General features: G+C 46.6%; 3 protein-coding genes across 3 annotated transcripts; all 3 read right to left on the reverse strand.

Moving 5' to 3' along the window:
- Positions 1-9,050: 9,050 nt before the first annotated feature.
- On the reverse strand, positions 9,051-10,031 carry LOC115903978 (olfactory receptor 5V1-like). Its single transcript, XM_030948978.1, has one exon. It carries the CDS (start codon positions 10,029-10,031, stop codon positions 9,051-9,053), a length of 981 nt encoding a protein of 326 aa, XP_030804838.1.
- A 4,931-nt stretch (positions 10,032-14,962) lies between these two features.
- LOC115904144 (olfactory receptor 4Q2-like) lies at positions 14,963-15,910 on the reverse strand. The gene is given in 1 exon segment (XM_030949316.1): positions 14,963-15,910. A coding segment is annotated over 1 exon segment (948 nt).
- A 3,306-nt stretch (positions 15,911-19,216) lies between these two features.
- LOC115904162 (olfactory receptor 4D5-like) lies at positions 19,217-20,164 on the reverse strand. Its single transcript, XM_030949345.1, has one exon. It carries the CDS (start codon positions 20,141-20,143, stop codon positions 19,217-19,219), a length of 927 nt encoding a protein of 308 aa, XP_030805205.1. The 5' UTR covers positions 20,144-20,164.
- Positions 20,165-21,036: the final 872 nt, after the last annotated feature.

The raw sequence follows: 21,036 nt of genomic DNA on the forward strand, positions 1-21,036 counted from the left end.
CAGGCTTGTCCCCCCTGAGGCCATCAGGTCATTTTGTGAGGATGCACAAAGGTGTTCCTTGGATTTAGTGCAGCACTGAGTTTGAGCAGACACTGAATCTCTCAGAGGAGGCTGCTTTTGTACTCAGCCACCCAAAAAGGGATGAGCAGCAAATGCTTTCAAGCATGAGGAGAAGAAACAGGCTTTTACAAGGAGCTGGCAGTTAAAGGACATGCAGCAGCCTGATAAAACACCACAAAAACAAGCAGTGGCCCATGGCTGATCTCCGTTGGGCAGGATGGGTGGGGGGCACCCCCAAAACTGCTGAGCAGGTCTCTCCAGGAACTCATTCCATGGCTCATTCAGAAGAAGTTAAGGGATTCAATCCATGTAGAGTGATGTTCTCAGCAGAGGGGAGGCACAGGGAGAGTTTTCTCTGGGAAAAACTGGTGTGCTGGGAGGGGACACTGAAAACACTCCCATGGCTCATGCAGAGGTGCAGCCACAACTCTACAGGTTCCACACCCACATCCACCTTTCCTGCTGGGTGCAGCTTCCTCCTAAGCCACGTTCAGGCCCTTGGCATCAAAGTAAAAACACTGAAAAGCAGCTCAAGGGGCTCAGGTTGGGCCTAAAAACACGGTGTAGCATGTGGAGCAGCGAGGCAGTGCTGAGGTGTGGAGTGCTGTCCTGGACACAGCTCCTTCCTCAAGGTGGGGAACAGACCCACACTGAACAAACTGGGGGGAAAAAAGCGAGGACACTGCACAGAGAGAGAGAGAAATAAACCAGGGGAAATCATCTCTGTTGGGGCAAGAAATGGCTGTGACACTTGAAATGGGGTTGGCCTTCAGGACTGTGTTGAAGCTGTCGTGCTCAGCTCAGCAGATGTTGGGCTGTGCCCACAGATATCAGCGTCCCAGCAGGCCATAAAGCAGGGACAGAGAGGCCACCCACTCGGTGGGACAGGGAGATAAGGGGTCAGGACAGCCCCAGGAGCCCCTGAGCAATCCCACAGGGCTGTTTCAGACACTGCTGGGCTGGGCAGAACCCTGAACCCGGGCGGAGCACCCTGGCCCTCGTGGTCAGAGTCCTGGGAAGATGCTGCCATAACAGCTGTGGAGGCAAAGGCCTCAGAGTCCCCTGAGCCTGCAGCCAGAGGAATGCTCTGCCTGGCCTGAGGAATCTTCCACCCACTTGCTTGCTCAGTCATGCATGGCCACAAACCTGTCGACATAGGCAGCGATGACCAAGACTGAAACTCAAATCAGGAACTTTCCAGTCTGACAAGTAAAAACAAACAAAAAAGATTTCCGCTCCACACGTACTTAGCACAGGCCAGGCCCTTCCTTGCCTGCTGTTTGGTGCTCCTGGCTCCTTCTAAAAGTGTATGAGAAGGGACACAACTCACAGCAGGCTCAGAGGAAAGAAGATGAAACACTCCCACAGCCAAAAAGGCTGCATTCCTCACACAAACACCCCCACACCTCCTGTGTCTCTCTTGCCTGTCTCCAGCCACCCTGCTGACCCCTTAGAGTGTCCCTGCAGGCCCTGAACTGAGCAGAAAACAGCATTTGGGACCAGTTTCTTTTGGCCACTGGATGGGTGTGAAAGCTCCAGAGTTAGAGATACACGGAGGAGCTTAGTGACTCGAGGGCAAAGGGTGATCAAAGAGAATTTCCCCAAAATGCCAGGACCCTGAGGGGCAGGGAGGATGTTCACTCAAGCCCAGAAGGAAAAGTTCTCTGACAAAGCATTTCTCCAGTCAGGAGGTGCAGGTTGAGCAATGGGCTGACACCAGCTGAAACAACAGCCTGGGAGGGAGCAGAGGGATGCAAAACCACGAGGATATCTCTGAGGTCACCATGGAAAACATTCTCTGACTAAGAAGAAGAAGAAAGAAGTCAGAATTGCAGCATTGTTACTTCATCCAGGGAACTTTGTTCAATCAAAACCAGCGGGCTCAGCATGACCACACAAAAAAAAGTTACCAGACTTTTATTGGAATTCCTGCCTGTATCCCTGCCTCAGGCAGGTTTAACTAGCAGTGGACTCTGCCTGGAAAAGGCAATTCCCACTTTATTCCCTGCCTGTGTTTACTCTGATCTACTCTGGAGTCACCAGGCCCTCCTTCCCTCCACATAAATAGAAGCATTTCAAGAGGAACAGGGAGGTTGTCAGCCTTGGATAGGAGAAAACATCCACTTCCAGAGTTTTCTGCTGGAAACCCTTCTCCTTCAAATCACCAGCCTTGCTGTGGTGAAAAATGTTGTCACCACAAAATTCCTCAGATGGGAAGGGTTCAATCCCTTCTTGCTGGATTCCAGAGGCCAGGAAAGCAGCTCAATCCATAGAAAGGAGCATTTCCTGAACTTATTTCAGGAAATATTTATTCACATTTATATTCTATATAATATTATATATTCATAATTTTAAATTCACAATAATTATTCAGTTATTTCAACCTAAACTGTCACACAGCCACTTCACAGGCCTACAGTGACAAGAGTGGGAACAGAGCTGGGAATTGCAGAGACTGGAAAAGAAGGAGGAAGGGGACTGAGAATCTGTGTTTTTACAAGAATCTGTGTTTTTACAGCCACATCAAGCGTGAGAAGCACCAGTGCAGAGAGGCTGAGGAATAGGAAGAGAAAGTGACACCACCTTTACTTTACATCAGCTGGAAACTTTCTCTTCTTCTTCCTGGTCCTTCAGAAGTGGCTTTTTCCAGAAGTAATTGGGAGAAGACAGTTCTACCCCTTTCCCCATATAACCCTCCACAAAACCAGGCAGATCTCTCTGTTTCAGGCAGTTCCTGCTTTCCTGTCAGGTGGGAGGATGAGGATTGAGCAACAGCATCTCCAAAAGCAACCAAACCTCAAGAATGAGGAATTGGGAAGTGGGTGGGATCTTTTCCCAACCATCACATGACTTTTATTCATCCTCCTCCTTGGGAATGAGGTAACATTCCATTTTCAGTCAACAAGCTTTGCCTGGTATCTACAAGAACCAAACTAAGAACGTCATGATTAATTTAAAAAGCAGCTTTATTTTACCTGAAAAAACTTGTGTGATACCATAAACCAGGAAATGAGTGAAAGGTTAATCAGCTGTAATTTCAGTTCAGTTGCTCTGTGAGGGATGCTGTCCTTTACAAAAAGTAATTTTGTTAACATTCCCATTGTGTTCCAGCACTAAGATTACAGCCAACAAACGGGGCACTGTTGGAAGTTGGTCACTGAAGAAGCTCCCAGCACCCTTCCAAGTGATATTTCCCACCTCGCCTGCCTGCCAGAGGCTGCCTGGGAAGGGAGGAATCTCCCTGCTGTGTCCCAGAGCTCGTCCCGCTCACTGTGATCTGGGAGGGGGAGGGAAAAGAACGGGAGAGGGGAGGGAAGCGACCGAGAAGAACGGGGATACGAGGGAAAATGCTGGGCCCAGGGTGTCAGGAGACAGAGAGAGAGAGCTGGAAAAGGGGTGGAGGGAGAAAGGAAAGGCATCTGGAGCCATCTGCCTTTTCTGGGAAGGGAAGGGAAGGGAAGGGAAGGGAAGGGAAGGGAAGGGAAGGGAAGGGAAGGGAAGGGAAGGGAAGGGAAGGGAAGGGAAGGGAAGGGAAGGGAAGGGAAGGGAAGGGAAGGGAAGGGAAGGGAAGGGAAGGGAAGGGTCGCAACACCTGGCCCCGTTCCCAGCCACCAGACTCAGCACGGGGTCCCTCAAGGCAGCCCGGGCGAGGCACGGGAGCGGGGGGCAGCCGAGTTGTTTCGGTTTGTCCCGGTTTGTCCCGGGTTATCCTGGGTTATCCCGGGCGGTCCCGGCCCGGACGAGCCACCACGTGGGGGCGCCCGCGCTGCGCTGCGCCCCCCACCCCGCGGGCCAATCAGCGCGCTCCATGCGCCGCTGCCCCGGGACACGCCGGGAGTTGTAGTCCCAGCGGCGCGACGGCGGAACGGTGCCTACCAGCGGCTTCTGAGCGGTTCGGCGGGGTGGCTCCGCCTCTGTTGGCTCCTCACGGACACTCGGGACCTGCAGGGTGGTTTCCGCCATCCCGCAGCGCCGCCGGGATGCAGCGTCGGTGTCGCGTGGGGATGCCGTCAGCGGGAGGGCCGAGCGGGTGTCATGGCTGTGGGGGAGCTGCTCCCTTACAAACCCGCCCTGGCGGGGGAGTGAGGGAGGGCAGTGCCCTGGGCTGTGTAAACAGGAGCGCGCGTTGAGATAATCCCAGTGGAACCTGTGCCGAACATAAAATGTTGCAACAGAAGAGTGAAATTGCAACCTGAGTTTTATAAGGAACATACTCAAAATATTTGGTTCCTCTGAGAAATCACCATTTCCAGTGTTTATAGAAGTCCTGATTATCACAGAGTCAGACTGCTTTGGGTTGGGAGGGACCTTATGAAAAACGCCAATCACTTGTTTTTAAAAAAGTATAATACTAATAAAATGGTTATAAAATAGTAATATAATTAGAGTAATAAGAATTTGGACAATTGGGATTAGGACAATATGAGACAATAAAAACAAAGAGTTACAGACGGTCCGGGTACCTTTTTCTGGGCAAAATAAGCCTGAAAAAGGACACGCGTTAACAGAGGATTAACCCTTGAAAGCAATAACCTGTTGCATATTCATACACCTCATACATGATGCATAAATTCCATTCAAACACAGGATTCTGTCTGGTCAGTGTCAACTTCTTCCTCTTAATCCTGACAGTGTCTTGAGGGCTGAGCAAGGTGGGAAGAAGTTGGTTTCTCCTGATAATGGAGCAATAAATTCTCTTTCTCTGAAAGATTTCGGTGTCCTGTGGCTGCTATCTTGGTGCGAGTACCTCATTCCTCTCTTTAAAAAAATATCCCACATACATAGTTTCTATTTTAACTTTATGTTATAACCTAAAACTATATTTAGCACACTACCTAAGAAAATTAATACAGCATAACTTTCTAACATAACACATATAATATTCATTTTAATATTTGTGAAAAGCCAATCATAAAATACACATTTTTCACAACCTTAAAAACCATCACATTCATGGGCAGAGACGCTTTCCACTATCCCAGGCTGCTCCAAGCCCCATCCAGCCTGGCCTTGGACACTGCCAGCGATGGGGCAGCCACAACTTCCCATGGAAATCCATTCCAGGGCCTCACCACCCACACAGGGAAGAGGTTTTTTCCCCAATATTCCATCTAAACCCACCCCCTGTCAGTTTGAAGCCATTCCCACTTGTCCTGCCACTCCTTGTCCAAAGTCCCTGTCCAGCTCTCCCTGAGCCCTTTTGTCACTGGAAAGCTCCAAGGTTTCCCTGGAGCCTTCCCTTCTTCAGGCTGGACATTCCCATAACCACCAACAAGCATTTTGTAACACAATTAAGCAGAAATAAAAATCTAATTATGTTGTGGGAAGGGAAACCAGGGCTTTTGGTCTACATGCAAAAAGAGAAAATGGAAAAATATGTGAAAGTGGTGAAATTGTCAAGAAAGCAGGATGAGAACAGGCATGAAAGATGTTTGGTGACAGCAGAACAGGCCATAAAAATATGATAAAATGTATAAAAATTTCATTCCTTTCTCTACAGAGGATATGGCAGAGCTGGCAAACAAAGGAAGTATTTTCCCTGTACAAAAGCTTTTAGTTTTCCAAGTTTAAAATTAAATGTCGCATCTGATTCTGGGATTTCTCACAAATATTTGGTGTGTTTACTTTCCTGAGGCTGATTAATTTTGTAGTATTTAATGGAAAGCAAGCCATGAGCGTTGTTTTTAAATATTCAAACCCAAATATCTTTAGATTTTCCAAGCAATTCCCCTCTCACTTCTTTTTTACCTGAAACTTGAATTTGAATTGGACTCAGTCTGCTAAGAAAGGAATTCTGGATATTATTTTAACCTTACAAGAAAAAGCACATCATTTAACCCTAACTTTGCAAAAGTTAATACACATTTCTGCTGATGCCAGGATAAATTCTAGGCAGGACAGAGAAAGGAAGCCTGGATGAGCAGTATAAATTCCACAGTTTTAGGTGGTTACCCTTGAATGAGATAACACAAAGCTGTCTAAAATGGGATTAATCAACAACCAGATTTTTACCACCCCCAAAGGGATAAATTTCTCCCCAATATCTAATCTAATCCTTCACTCCTTCATCTTAGAGCCATTTAAAGCCAAGAGTTTAAAGAATGGCCACAGAGAGGACAAAGTCTCTTCACAAGGAGCCTTGATTCTGTGAATCCATTTTTTGTATAAGAATTAAAAAACAGGGATGAAAGGGAGGTGAAGATAGCACTGAAACACCAAATGCAACTTTTTTTTGATTCCCAAGGTCCTGGGAATTGTAAAGCCAGAACTGTAGCCCAATATGAACTTCACAAGTGGATGCTATTTTTAGAGGAGAAAAATAAATCATTCACATCCTCTTTTATGTTGCATATTTTCATATCTGGCAGCACTATAAAAAAAAATTAGAGGGGAAAATCTGCTCTGGTTTCATTGCAAGTAATAAAATCCACACATAAATAATAGAGTTGGACTACTTTGCTTAAGGAAAAAGAAAGGTTTGGTTTTGGTGGGTTTTTTTTGTTTTGTTTTGGGTTTGTTTTGTTTTGTTTTGTTTTGTTTTGGTTTGGTTTGGTTTGGTTTTTTTTGAAGGCACATCAAGAATTTCAGGAATTCTTTATCATGGTCTCTCACTAGCTAAGTGAGATTAGCAAATAATAGGTGAAATCTGAATTTCAGTGGCAAAAGCAAAGTGTAAATGCACAGAGGATCACTTCTGTGGGAATTTCATAGACAGAGTATTTTTCCTCGATTTACTTGGTGCTGTCTGTGCTCCCACCCCCATTCCAGCAGGGCAGCTGCACTTCTAGGAATGTAAGAGGATCTCTGTGCTGATGAGTCAGTCCAGGGGTATTGATTTCCAAGAGCAGCCAAAAACAGACATTCAAGGAAAAGAGGAGCAGAAACTGGGTGAGTGCACTATGATCCTTCCCTGCTAAATTTTCCCAGTGGTGCCAAAGAAAATCACAGCTGTCTCCTTCCAGTGTCAGAGGTTACTGGGCCATGAGGAAAATGAAAGAGGACGTCTCAGTTTTGAGGAATATTTAGGGATTAGCACCTCGATTCGTGAAGGGGTGATACAGCTGATGATAAAGAGTGAACCTCTAATGGACACTTCCCACCAGACCAGGTTGCTCCAAGGCCCATCCAGCCTGGCCTGGAACACTTCCAGGGATGAGGCAGCCACAGCTCCTCTGGGAAGAAGGAGAAAAGAAGGAACAAATTCCTTGCCAAGTTACCCAAAGACTTGATGCCAGCTTTTGCTGTGAGCCTTGTTTTGCCCACTGGCAGCAAGCAGCTCCTTACAGTGGATCTTTTTGGGAACACATGGCTGGGGTGGGTGGAGAGGGAGGGAACTGTAGCAGAATTAGACTTGATAATCCAATCTTTCCACCTTCACAAGCCAGGAGAGGCATCAAAATCTCCCATCTGGACACACATTGGAAATCGGGTTCTAGTTTGGTACCTTGGAATTCAGATGCCTCTTTTAAAAGGCAGCCAGGGTTTGGAATAGCACACAGGCTGGTGTCCATCCTTAGGCATCTCTCCACACATTTAGATTCCATCACCTCTGGAATGAGGAGCATTCTCCAGTCCTGCAGGCAGCAGCCACCCAAGGCCCTTCATCTTAACAAGCCCTTTTGGTCATCCTGAAGGAGCCTCTAATGTTCTTAAAACCTTCTTAGGAAGCTCCTGGTGGACCTCCCTCATCCTTCTAACCAGTCCCCAGGGACAATTTCACAGGCACTGAGGAGAAGGAAACTTTCCTCCTTTTTCAAGAAAATGAAAATTTCCAAAGCAGTTCAGTTTGTCCCAACTTCTCCACACCTTGGTTGGAGAATTCATGGCTTGGTCAAAACCTCTCCAGTCCTCCACTTGGTTGGTGCAGAAGTTATGGGAGGAATTTGAAGGACAATTATTGATCCTTCATCATTATCCTTCACCAGCTGCACCAGCAGCTTCCCCTGGCCAACAACTTGTGGTTGGCAGAAGTCACTAAGAACCTTGTGGAAGTGCCTGGGACATCCCAAGGTGGCCATCAACAGCCTGGAACGAATTCCAGGTTCCAGGGGTTCTAGTCAGGAGTGAAGTTGTGCATAAAGACAAATCCAGCTCCTGTGCCCTGGTTGTGCTACCATTCAGCCATTCAGCCAAAAAGATTTTTTTTTCCTTCATAAATATCCTGCTCACAGTTGTAATCTTGTTCACACTGATAAATTTTCTTGCATTTCAGACACCTTAAAGCTACAATTAATACAAAGTCTCATCGCAGAGTGAAAGTATTTAAAAATTCAGAGGCACCTGTAGCTAAATAAAAGAGATTTTATTAAACCTATTTCATCATAAACATTGGGGGTCACCCAAGTGAGAATAATCTCATCATTTTTAGGAATTATTTATTACTTCTCTACAAAGAAAAGAGGTGGTGAAAAGAGGGATGAGATACAGGAAGCAGCATCACCTCTCTTTCATTAGGACTTGATGCAGCAAGGAGAAAAAAAATGGGAAAAAGGAAAAATGTAGAGGCAAACATGGCTTCAGAGATGGAATTCTGGCAATTCCAGCAAACAGAGATACCCAACGAGGGGAGAGAGAGAGAGGAGAGTGATTTCAGGGCTGATCCATAAAACATAATTTAATATATTTGGAGTTGGATTTTGAAAGGGATATAAACTGCTTTCATACAGTGTATCTAAGTATGTCTGAGTACAAATTCCCAGAATTTCTGCCGTAAAATATGCATCCAACACCTGCCTGCTCTCACCTCAGCTTCCTCAGTGCTTAGTGGAGAACAGCATTCCCAGCTGGACTCTTCTCCTTCTGTGAAAATGACCTGAAGATGTGCCATGCAATTCTGGAAGTACACGGCTCTCCCTTCTAACTGCAGAGGGAGCCAAAAGAAGGAGTTTTCAGCCCAGCAGACTAATTTTCAGCCCAGAAAATGAATTTGGATTCCAGCATTTGATTTTTAGATGTCAGAGTTAGAGTGGATCAGTCACAAACTGTAGTTTCTACCCAGCTGATGGTGGAGGCTGAGCGAGGTTTTCTTGTCTTGTTAAAGCCCTTCTCACCTGGCTGATCACTCTTTTTAGGGCACATTTTACCTCTTTGTTCCTGAGGCTGTAGATGATGGGATTTAGGAGTGGGGTGAACATTCCATAGAGCATGGACACGACCCTATCCCAGTGTGGGGAATAGGTGGAGGAAGGGCGGACGTAGGTGCAGATGGTGGTCCCATAAAAGAGGCAAACTACAGCCAGGTGAGAACCACAGGTGGAGAAAGCCTTGTGCCACATCCCAGGGGACTTCCTGGCCAGGATTTCCAGGAGGATACAGATGTAAGAGACCACGGTGACCACGCAGGCGCCGCTCCCCAGCACCCCGGCTACCACCAGGATCACCAACTCCCTGCTGTGGGTGGACGAGCAGGAGAGGGCCAGCATGGGAGGAATGTCACAGTAATACTGCTGGATTCTGTTAGGACCACAGAAAGAGAGTGTGAAAACCAGAGAGGTGTGCAGCAGGGAGTTCAGAAGCCCTGTTGCCCAGGTGCCCAGGGCCAGCTGAGCACACAGCTTCGTGCTCACGATGCTCGGGTACCTCAGGGGGTGGCACACAGCCACGTAGCGGTCGTAGGCCATCACAGCCAGGAGGAAAATCTCTGTGCCCACTACAGCAATGAGGGAAAAGTGCTGGAACAGGCAGCCAGAGAAAGAAATCTCTTTGTGCTCCAGCAGCAAGGCCCCCAGCATCTTGGGCACGGTGATGGTGGGACATAAGAGATCCAGCAGGGATAAGTTGCCGAGGAAGAAGTACATGGGGCTGTGCAGGTGGGAGTCAGTGCTGATGGCAACGAGCAGAGTGATGTTGCCTGCCATGGTGGCCAAATAAATGAGCAGAAAGAGCACAAAGAGAAGCAAACGGATTTCTGGAGCATCAGAGAGGCCCACGAAAACAAACTCAGATACTGCTGAGAGGTTGACTCTCTCCATCTTATCTCTCATTGTGGGAATGAGGCAGCGGTTTCCCTGGAATAAAGATGTAATCACAATTTCATCCCCATTTTAAAGATTGCGAGGGTGGTTTTTTTTTTTTTGGTCTGTTTTGAGGTTCAAAACCATTTCCAAGCATTGCCACACTCAAAATTTAAATTTTACCCACATATTCCTAATGCAAAAGGCAAAATGTAGGTATTAAACTTCATAGCGATTAAAGCAAAATGTTAGGTTTTGCAAGTTGCCACCTCAGAATGAAGAGCTGGAAGTTGAAGTTACCTTCCCTGTGGCATCCAGCTTGGACACAGCTCCAGGCAACACGAGGAGGCTTTCAGGGTTCTCTGAGCAAGGGGAGTGTGGTATAGATCCTAAAATTCCTTTCAACATAAAATACTTAGTATTAATAATACCACTAAAAGGGTCTAGATTAGTAACAGAAGCTAAAACTTTTTAAGGGAGTAATGCTGTCAGAAAAGAATTAAATCTCTTGTAATCAGCAGGTAGATGCATGTTGGGGTTTTTTTTCAGCTTTTGGATGGGGCTTGGAGCAACCTGTTCTAGTGGAAGGTGTCCCTGCCCATGGCAAGGGTTTGGAATCAGCTTTAAGGAGATTTCCAACCCAAACCATTCTATGATTCTATCACAAAAATAAGTTATAATTTGGCATCCTATTAAAGACTCCCAGTTTTCTATAAATTTTACCCTACAGACTTCCATAATACCATTAGTACTTCTGGCATCTATCTGGACTTTCCCCTCATCCCATTTTCCCAGTTCAAAGAAGTCTAAACGTGGCAGTAAAGGATCTTCCCATTTACCCCACACTGCTCCATGGAATGTAGCTCAGTATTTGCAGTAAGGATTTACATACCAGCCCTAGAGGGAGGGAAAGCAAAGTTCAGTCCAAATGGCTCCTTTTTGGGAGAATTTGGGATTTATTTTGAGATGGTGGGAATATTGTACCACATTCCCATTTGTAAGATATGCAGAGATAAATAGATTGATGAAATATTTCATCTGGCCAGGCTCCACTGTGGTCTCATGTTCTCCCAGAAGCTTGAGAGGGAGCAAAGTCAGGGCTTAAACTAAATAAGAAATAGTTAACTCAGCAGAAATAAAAGGGACATCACTTGTTCATGAAATGGGGAGTTCATTCAGGTGAAATAGCACAGAAACAACACAGAAATACTCACTGCTGCACAGAATTAATTACAGGTGATTTATAGTTGTCTGTAGCTCCAGGAGACAAAACAATCCTTTTCCTTCTTTCTACATGTGTCAGAAAAATGATTTCACTCATAAGGAAGAGATGAATCCCAGCAAAGCAGCATTGGAATATTCACACAGACACCTGCCAGCACTGGCACAAGGGATGGCTTGGCTGCAGGAGTAAGCATCTCTCTTCTCTAATGAGGTTTTATAAATATGAGGGAGTGTCTGGGGACAAGTGTGTCTGACAGTTTTTTTGGATGTTGCCTTAATTGCATGTGTGAGGGGTTTTTCAGAACATTGCCAAAGGGGCTGGAAATTGAAGGAACCAAAATTACCAGCACGACTTTGAAGAGCTAACAAAAATTCCCCTCTGGTCCCATTAAGCATCCATGTGTGATTTATGGGAGTGCCACTCCCCATGTGATGTCCAGGATTGGGTGCAGGCCTGTTCCTATTCCAGCAATACCTGACCATAAATTCTGCACTGTTCACGTGAAGGACTCTTGCTGTCCATCATCCTTCCAGCCTGTTTGCTGTGTTTGCAAACTCCTGGAAAATTAAAGATTCTGCATCTTACACAGCAAACAGTGATAGGACAAGAGGGAATGGTTTTAAACTAAAAGATGAGGGATTTAGATTGGATATTAGGAAGAAATTCTTCTGTGTGAGGGTGGTGGGGCCCTGGCCCAGGCCCTGGCCCAGGGAAGCTGTGGCTGTCCCTGGATCCCTGGAAGTGTCCAAGGCCAGCTTGGATGGGGCTTGGAGCAGCCTGGGAGAGTGGAAGGTGTCCGTGCCCCTGGCAGGGGCTGGAACAACATGGACTTTAAGGTCTATTTCAACCCAGACCATTTCAGGACTGTATAAACTGGAATTCCCAGGGGTCACACAGCACAGGCTTATCCTGCCATGGGAGTGCAGAGCTGTGGCTGGAATAAATCCCCATGGCCCAGCCCTTTCCCTGTGGCTGCAGTTACCCCAAGGATCATCAGGCATCACACTTCCCATGGAGTTTTGCAAGAAAGAATTTCATAATAAACCCAGATGCCAGAAAGAGATACAGCAAAGAGATCCATCCCTCAACTCTCCCTTCCAAGCCATACAATTCTGTGATTCTGTTCCCCTCATGAATGTGCCAGTCACTCAGGCTCTCAACTCCAGATCTAAGTTGCTTATTTGCAGGGATAATCTTAGCTGGGTTATTTAGAAGTAGAAGCACAGGATGGTTTTGGAGATAAGTGTTCTGCCTCAGGGTAAATACATAAAAATTATATTCCATTCTATTTTATGATAAAAATTCATTAAAAACACCCTCAAAACAAACAACAACAAAAATATCTCTATTTGCAGAATCCAGATGTGGACTAATTGATGACATGCTGGATTAGACCCCTCTTGCCCACTCCTCCCTGCCATCCCCACTGTTACACAACCAAAGTGATTTGATTTTTGTCCATTCTGGGGCTACCCAGCTTTATCATTGTTTGATTTCCATCTAGGAATGCTTATGATGAGCCCAGACTGATTAGAGTCTGTTGAAAATGCTCCCTTTTCTCTGATGTCCATTTGTGTTTCAGTCTCATAGTCTTTAAATAAATTTGATTAGCCTGGGATCTCTTCAGGCTTCTTGGGATTTAACAAAAGCATTGTAGAGGTCCTGCCAGTTCTCAAAGGATTTTTTTTTTACCTTTGAGGCCATTTTTCACTGTCCTCTAGGTGAAAGCAATAAATCTGAGGATGAGCTCATAGAGCTGATAATTTCCAGGAGAGAAAGAACTCAGGATTTTAATGGTGCGCAGTGGAGCCAATTTACACATAGGGACAAACTCAGCTGCCAAAGCTGCACCTTTGCAATTTGTCAGGCACCAACTTTTTAACAACATCTTCTGAGGCCTTGTTAAAGTCGTGCTAAAATGTTTCAAGGGGAAAAAAATCAATTATATTAAATTGTTTGTCTTCATAGAATAGTTTGGGTTGGAAGGGACTTTCAAGCTCATTCCATTCCAACCCCCTGCAATGAGCAGGGACATATTCCACTGGATGAGGTTGCTCCAAGCCCCTTGTATTGAAATCCCAGCTCACAAAAATATGGAATTTTTATTTATTTTATCAAAATTGGAGCAGTTCCTTCAAATCAGTTCAATGTTGATGCCCCCAGTTTATACCTGGTGAACAAATTGACACCAGCAAAATAACTGGACCACAGCTCCAATTTGCCTTGCACCGATTTATACATAAAATATTTATAGAAGCTTTATTGGAATGTTAAAAAAATATCACAGTAATACATTTTTTTTCTCAATTGAAATTTACCCTAACTGGCCTAAAGAACATTTTAATTTTTCAACATTTTTCTCTAATACTAAAAAAGAAAAGCTCCCTTCCAGCCCAAACCATTCTGTGATGATCCTGAGTAGAAATTCACTATTAAAAAGAAATCTTCTTTGCACAAGGATGGGAGATGGTTGGAAATCTCTTTTAACCAGGAAGATCAATGACTCACTGATGCTTCTGATCCTCCTCTTCCTACAGGTGTGGGAGTGAAGGCTAATTTAAGACAGTGAGGAGAGACTGGGAAAGTGGAAATCCTTTCACTTCCTATGGAGCAATTTAGATTGGATATTAGGAAAAATTCCTTCATGGGAAGGGTTTTCCAGCTCTGGGACAGGCTGCCCAGGGCAGTGGTAGAATGGCTAATGCTGAAGGGATTTAAAAGCTATGTGGATGTAGCACTTGGGGACATGGGTTATTGGTGGCCTGAGTAGCCCTGCATAATGGTTGGACTTGAAGATCTTAGAAGCCTTTTCCCACCTCAGTGATTCCATGATTTTATTTAGGTGGGATGAATCCAATCCTAAGTCATTCTAGGACAAAGAAATTGATGGTGTTCCTCCCATGACAACCACTAAACTTCTATCCCTAATGGACTTGGTGCTGTAACTGCTGCCCTCACAGAGGCAGTTCGGGTGGGAAGAGACCTTATAGACAATCCCATTCCATCCCCTTGCCATGGGCAGGGACACCTTCCACTCTCCCTGATATCCCACATTGCTCCAAGCCCCATCCAAACTGGCCTGGAACACTTCGACGGACAGGACTGCCATGGCAAACCCATGCCAGACCACCACAGGGAAGAATTTCTTCCCAATATCCCATCTAAACCCACACCCTGTGCTAGTGTCAAGCCATCCATTCCCTCTTGTCCTGCCTCCATGCAGGACACTCTTTGTCTGTGGAGTCCATCTCCACTCCTTCTCCTTCCTCTATACATTGTGCCATGTATGATTTTAATAATTCGCTTCTGTGAGAGAATTATGACTAAACATTTTCTTATATGTCAAAAGGAAACCCTACAAGCAGAATCTGTGCCGTCTCTGTCTTCCAGTGTTGCTGGGTGAATTTGGGGACACTTAGTGCATGTGCCTCTGCCATCTGCTGTCACAGCACAGGAAAAGCATGTCACAGAGGGAGACAAGCCTCCCCCAGGATTCATTCCTTTATTTGAAAATTATGATCCCACATGAGTGAAAGTGTTTAGGAAGTTTGGGGTTTTCAGCATGGATATTTAATATTAACAGTAATATGTGTATAGAAATGTGTTTGTACATAATTTGAAATCTGTGGGCTTTAGCCCCTAAGTCTTTATTGTGTAGGAATAGAGTAGGAACGTGACTCCAGGTGTAACTCTGAACTCCAGGGTTCTGCCAACCCAGCCTGTCTCAGAAGGTTCTGCAGCGCTTCCAGAGTCTCCACATGGATTCCTTCACCTCGCTGCTCCTCAGGGTGTAGATGAGGGGGTTCATCATGGGTGACAAGATGGTGTAGATGACACAGATGTACTTGCTGGTGGGCAAGGTCCCAGCAGGCCGCAGATAGGTGAAGATGCAGGGCATGAAGAACAGGGTGATGGCCATCACATGTGAGGCACATGTGGACAGCGCCTTCCAGTTCCCCTGGGAGACGCGGGCCCAGACCTTGGCCAGGATGAGGGCGTAGGAGGCCACCAGCACCAGGAAGCAGCCCAGGGATATGAGGCCGCTGTTGGAGGCCATGAGCCACTCGGTGAGGGTGGTGTCGGCGCAGGCCAGGCGGATGATGGGTGGCACGTCGCAGAAGTAGCTGTGGATGGTGTTGGGGCCGCAGAAGGGCAGCTGGAGCATGAGCACAGTCTGGACAATGGAGTGGATAAAGCCCCCGGCCCAGCAGGCAGCCACCAGCGCCCAGCAGGCCCGGCGGGCCATGATGGCCGTGTAGTGCAGGGGCCTGCAGATGGCCGTGTAGCGGTCAAACGCCATCACCGTCAGGAGGAACATCTCTGAGGAGCCCATAAAGTGCAGGAAAAACAGCTGGGCCATGCAGCCCTCAAAGGCAATGGCCTTGTGCCCTGAGAGCAGGGCCACCAGCACCCTGGGGGCAGTGACTGAGGTGCAGCAGATATCAATGAAGGACAGATTGCAGAGGAGGAAGTACATGGACGAGGAGAGCTTGGGGTCAGTCGTGACTGTCACGATGATGAGGAGGTTGCCCAGCAGGACCATGGTGTAGGCCAGGAGGAAGAGGGTGAAGAAGAGGAGTTGCAGCTCCCGCCTGTCGGAGAGCCCCAGGAGGATGAATTCAGTCACCCGGGAGGAGTTGTCCTGTGCCATCACTGCAGCTCAGGCTGCCATGGCATAGTTTGGGGGGTGGCCAGGAAGGGAAGGGAATGTGCTACAGCTCCAAGGCTCATGGATGGCGTGAGCAGGATGCATTTGCTGCTGCAAAAAGCACAGTGTCATGTCACAAATGACAGAAAGCAGAGTTTGCCCTCACCCCCTATTCTGCCCCTACTCAGGTCTCTGGCTCGCCCTTCCACGCTGACCTTCTCCCCTGAACTCAGTCTGACCACTGTTTTCCTGTATCATGGTTGGTGTGCTTCCATTTCTCTGTCAGAGAGAAATCACAGAATTATGGAATTGTTAAAGCTGGAAAAGCCCTCACTGAGTCCAATTCTCCCCCCAGCGCTGCCAAGCCCTCCACTAAACCATGTCCCCAAGTGCTACATCCATCCTGCTTTTAAATTCCTTCAGGGATTGTGACTCCAGCACATCCTGCTCTCAGATAAACAAGAGCCATGAATGCTGCAAAAATGCTGTGCTGTCTTTTTACCTGCTGGAAATTTGAAGTGACTATAAGCAAATGCTGCCATTCTCAAGCATGAGCTGTTCCATGTTCTGATCCTAATGCCACTCCTCTAAACTGAGGAAAGGACTCTCCAGTTAGTTTATCCACTCTGAAACTGGGCATACATGCACAGAAATCAGGTCTGGGAAGTTCCTCGCTGGAGAAACTGGGGTTTCTAACACAGCAGAAGCTTCAAAACCCTGCGTGGTTTCTCTACCTTTATAATTTTAAAATTAATTTTTCAAGTTTTTCATTAGACAAATATACTCACTGTTCTGTGGAGGTTAAAGTGGGACCAGCAGAGGAATGCACTTGTCCATTTAAAATCCCTCCAGGAAATTCCTTTGCTGCTCCTTTTGCCCGAGGAGTTTATAACTCAGCAAGCAGGAGGCTACAAGTAAGAAACCAGATGTCTATGATGCTAACAGCATTGAATAAAGCTGCCTTAAAAGATCCAAAAGGCCAAATCATTAGACAGGGGACATTAACAGGACACACACATTGTCCTCTAGTATGTTGAATATCCTCTGTATTTCTTCTGCTGTCTTTTTGGGACAATTTCAGTTTAAAGGCAATGCTTCCCTGAAGGAGTGACAGTGAAATCCAAGCCAGAATATGTCCCTGCCATGTGTAATAACAAGCTCTGATCATTCAGCTGAGGAGGGTGGTAGAAAAAATACCCAGCTCCTGGCTATGGTGTGAAACACCCCTGTAGTGAGACTGGGCTAGTGAACGAGATGTTGTGACCCTGCTTTACTGACAAACACCCACAAATCCAGCCTTAGAGCATTCCCATGCAGAACACCAGGATCTCTAGTGTGTGCTATTCCTGAAAGTGCTCAAGACCAAGGTGGACAGGGCTTGGAGCAACCTGAGCAATCCCCTCATTGCAGGGGATCAGAACAAGATGAGCTTTAAGGTGCCTTCCAGCCCAAACCATTCTGGGATTCTAAATCTTCAACTGGTTTTTAAATTTTTTTTCTAAGCCATAAAATAGACCTCCCAAAAGTCACTCACCAGCAATGCTGCTTTGCAAAGGCAGGATTTCAGTGGGGCCTGAGCAAAACAAAGGAACAATCCCAGAACACTTCCACAGAGCTCACTTGCTGTCGCTCCTCTGACGGCCTCCCCAAACCACTTCAGGGGCTTCCATCAGAACCTCTCAGTTCCATCAGAAACTCTCTGCAAGGTGCTGCTGAGAAGTTATGAAAGCAGCTCTGTATCTCTGCCAACTCTAAGCCCTGAAAAGAACAGCCCAACCTTCTGTATTTCCCATTATGCAAAAAAAACCCCACATAAAACCAAACAAAAAAGCAACCTCCAGGCGCATCTTCAAGTGCAATTATTTCTGTAGCAGAAATAGTTCAAGTAAATCACACCACAAAGCACAAGGCTATCAGGAGTAATGAGATCCCAGAGGCAAAGGGAGTTTTGTAAAAAATCATCAGTGGCAAGGAACTAAAATTGATCCTTAGGTAATTATTACTTTAATCCCTGGAGAGAGACATCAGATAAAGATGTCTCTTACATAGGACATTTATATAAATTCATATAAATGCATACAAATTTTGCTTTCTGTCCTAAGCCTGCCTTTCTCATCTACAATCTTATTTCTTACTAACCTACATGTTAACAGCAAAAGCAAAAATATCACTGATGTTATCCCTTAGACACCTGACTTACAACTTTAAAACAAGAAGTAACTCAGGAAATAATTTCAAAAAATGCACAAAGATTTGTGGTGAGCCTTCCTTGCTCACCAGGTATTTTTACTGACACAGTAAAGCAAAGAAGCAACTTTTGAGCTCAAGTATGAAATTCTTGTAAGAATTCATTGCAAAGTGTAGAGGAGCCTGACACTGTTTCCAATGACAATTTCCATAAGCTATGGGTGAATATTTGCTCAGCCGCACTCAGAAATCAGACCTCTAAAAAACCCCACTGTTGCTCACCTCCAAAGAATTTAAAAACACATTTATTTTATTTAGTGCTATCTTGGGCAGAGATAGGTGAAGTAGGTAGAATTATACAATTATGGAATTGCAGAATAGCTGTTTAGATTGGAAGGGACTTTAAAGACCATCTCATTCCAACCCCCTGCCATGGGCAGGGACACCTTCCACTCTCCCTGATATCCCACATTGCTCCAAGCCCCATCCAAACTGGCCTGGAACACCTCTAGGGAGAGGGCAGCCATGGCAAACCCATGCCAGACCACCACAGGGAAGAATTTCTTCCCAATATCCCATCTAAACCCACACCCTGTGCTAGTGTCAAGCCATCCATTCCCTCTTGTCCTGCCTCCATGCAGGACACTCTTTGTCTGTGGAGTCCATCTCCACTCCTCTTCCCTCCTCTATATATTTTGCCTTCTGTGATTTAAATAATGCACTTCTATGAGAGCATTATGACTAGATATATTCTTATATGTCAAAAGGAAACCCTACAAGCAGAATCTGTGCCGTCTCTTGTCTTCCAGTGTTGCTGGGTGAATTTGGGGACACTTAGTGCATGTGCCTCTGCCATCTGCTGTCACAGCACAGGAAAAGCATGTCACAGAGGGAGACAAGCCTCCCCCAGGATTCATTCCTTTATTTGAAAATTATGATCCCACATGAGTGAAAGTGTTTAGGAAGTTTGGGGTTTTCAGCATGGATATTTAATATTAACAGTAATATGTGTATAGAAATGTGTTTGTACATAATTTGAAATCTGTGGGCTTTAGCCCCTAAGTCTTTATTGTGTAGGAATAGAGTAGGAACGTGACTCCAGGTGTAACTCTGAACTCCAGGGTTCTGCCAACCCAGCCTGTCTCAGAAGGTTCTGCAGCGCTTCCAGAGTCTCCACATGGATTCCTTCACCTCGCTGCTCCTCAGGGTGTAGATGAGGGGGTTCATCATGGGTGACAAGATGGTGTAGATGACACAGATGTACTTGCTGGTGGGCAAGGTCCCAGCAGGCCGCAGATAGGTGAAGATGCAGGGCATGAAGAACAGGGTGATGACCATCACATGTGAGGCACATGTGGACAGCGCCTTCCAGTTCCCCTGGGAGACGCGGGCCCGGACCTTGGCCAGGATGAGGGCGTAGGAGGCCACCAGCACCAGGAAGCAGCCCAGGGATATGAGGCCGCTGTTGGAGGCCATGAGCCACTCGGTGAGGGTGGTGTCGGCGCAGGCCAGGCGGATGATGGGTGGCACGTCGCAGAAGTAGCTGTGGATGGTGTTGGGGCCGCAGAAGGGCAGCTGGAGCATGAGCACAGTCTGGACAATGGAGTGGATAAAGCCCCCGGCCCAGCAGGCAGCCACCAGCGCCCAGCAGGCCCGGCGGGCCATGATGGCCGTGTAGTGCAGGGGCCTGCAGATGGCCGTGTAGCGGTCAAACGCCATCACCGTCAGGAGGAACATCTCTGAGGAGCCCATAAAGTGCAGGAAAAACAGCTGGGCCATGCAGCCCTCAAAGGCAATGGCCTTGTGCCCTGAGAGCAGGGCCACCAGCACCCTGGGGGCAGTAACAGAAGTGTAGCAGATATCAATGAAGGACAGATTGCAGAGGAGGAAGTACATGGGCGAGGAGAGCTTGGGGTCAGTCCTGACTGTCACGATGATGAGGAGGTTGCCCAGCAGGACCATGGTGTAGGCCAGGAGGAAGAGGGTGAAGAAGAGGAGTTGCAGCTCCCGCCTGTCGGAGAGCCCCAGGAGGATGAATTCAGTCACCCGGGAGGAGTTGTCCTGTGCCATCACTGCAGCTCAGGCTGCCATGGCATAGTTTGGGGGGTGGCTAGGAAGGGAAGGGAATGTGCTACAGCTCCAAGGCTCATGGATGGCGTGAGCAGGATGCATTTGCTGCTGCAAAAAGCACAGTGTCATGTCACAAATGACAGAAAGCAGAGTTTGCCCTCACCCCCTATTCTGCCCCTACTCAGGTCTCTGGCTCGCCCTTCCACGCTGACCTTCTCCCCTGAACTCAGTCTGACCACTGTTTTCCTGTATCATGGTTGGTGCGCTCATATTGTGTCAGGGAGAAATCACAGAATTATGGAATTGTTAAAGCTGGAAAAGCCCCCACTGAGTCCAGTTCTCCCCCCAGCACTGCCAAGCCCTCCACTAAACCATGTCCCCAAGTGCTAGATCCATACTGATTTTAAATCCCTTCAGGAATGGTGATTCCATCACATCCTGCTCTCAGATAACAAGAGCCATGAATGCTGCAAAAATGCTGTGCTGTCCTTTTACCTGCTGGAAATTTAAAGTGACTGCAAGCAAATGCTTCCATTCTCAAGCATGAGCTGTTCCATGTTCTGATCCTAATGCCACTCCTCTAAACTGAGGAAAGGACTCTCCAGTTAGTTTATCCACTCTGAAACTGGGCATACATGCACAGAAACCAGGTCTGGGAAGTTACTCCCTAGTGAAATTGGATTTTCTAACACAGCAGAAGCTTCAAAACCCTGCATGGTTTCTCTATATTTTTAAGGGAATTTTAAAGTTTTTCATTAGACAAATACACTCACTGTTCTGTGGAGGTTAAAGTGGGACCAGCAGAGGAATGCACTTGTCCATAAAGCTGCCTTAAAAGATTCAAAAGGGGATAATCAATAGCCGGAGACATTAACATGACACACACATTGTCC

This window comes from Camarhynchus parvulus, chromosome 5, assembly GCF_901933205.1.
Source record: "Camarhynchus parvulus chromosome 5, STF_HiC, whole genome shotgun sequence".
NCBI classification, from domain to species: domain Eukaryota; kingdom Metazoa; phylum Chordata; class Aves; order Passeriformes; family Thraupidae; genus Camarhynchus; species Camarhynchus parvulus.

Excerpts from the sequence above, each read along its gene's own strand:
- LOC115904162 (XM_030949345.1), bottom strand. The coding sequence starts at position 20,143 with ATGGCACAGGACAACTCCTCCCGGGTGACTGAATTCATCCTCCTGGGG.
- LOC115903978 (XM_030948978.1), bottom strand. The coding sequence starts at position 10,031 with ATGGAGAGAGTCAACCTCTCAGCAGTATCTGAGTTTGTTTTCGTGGGC.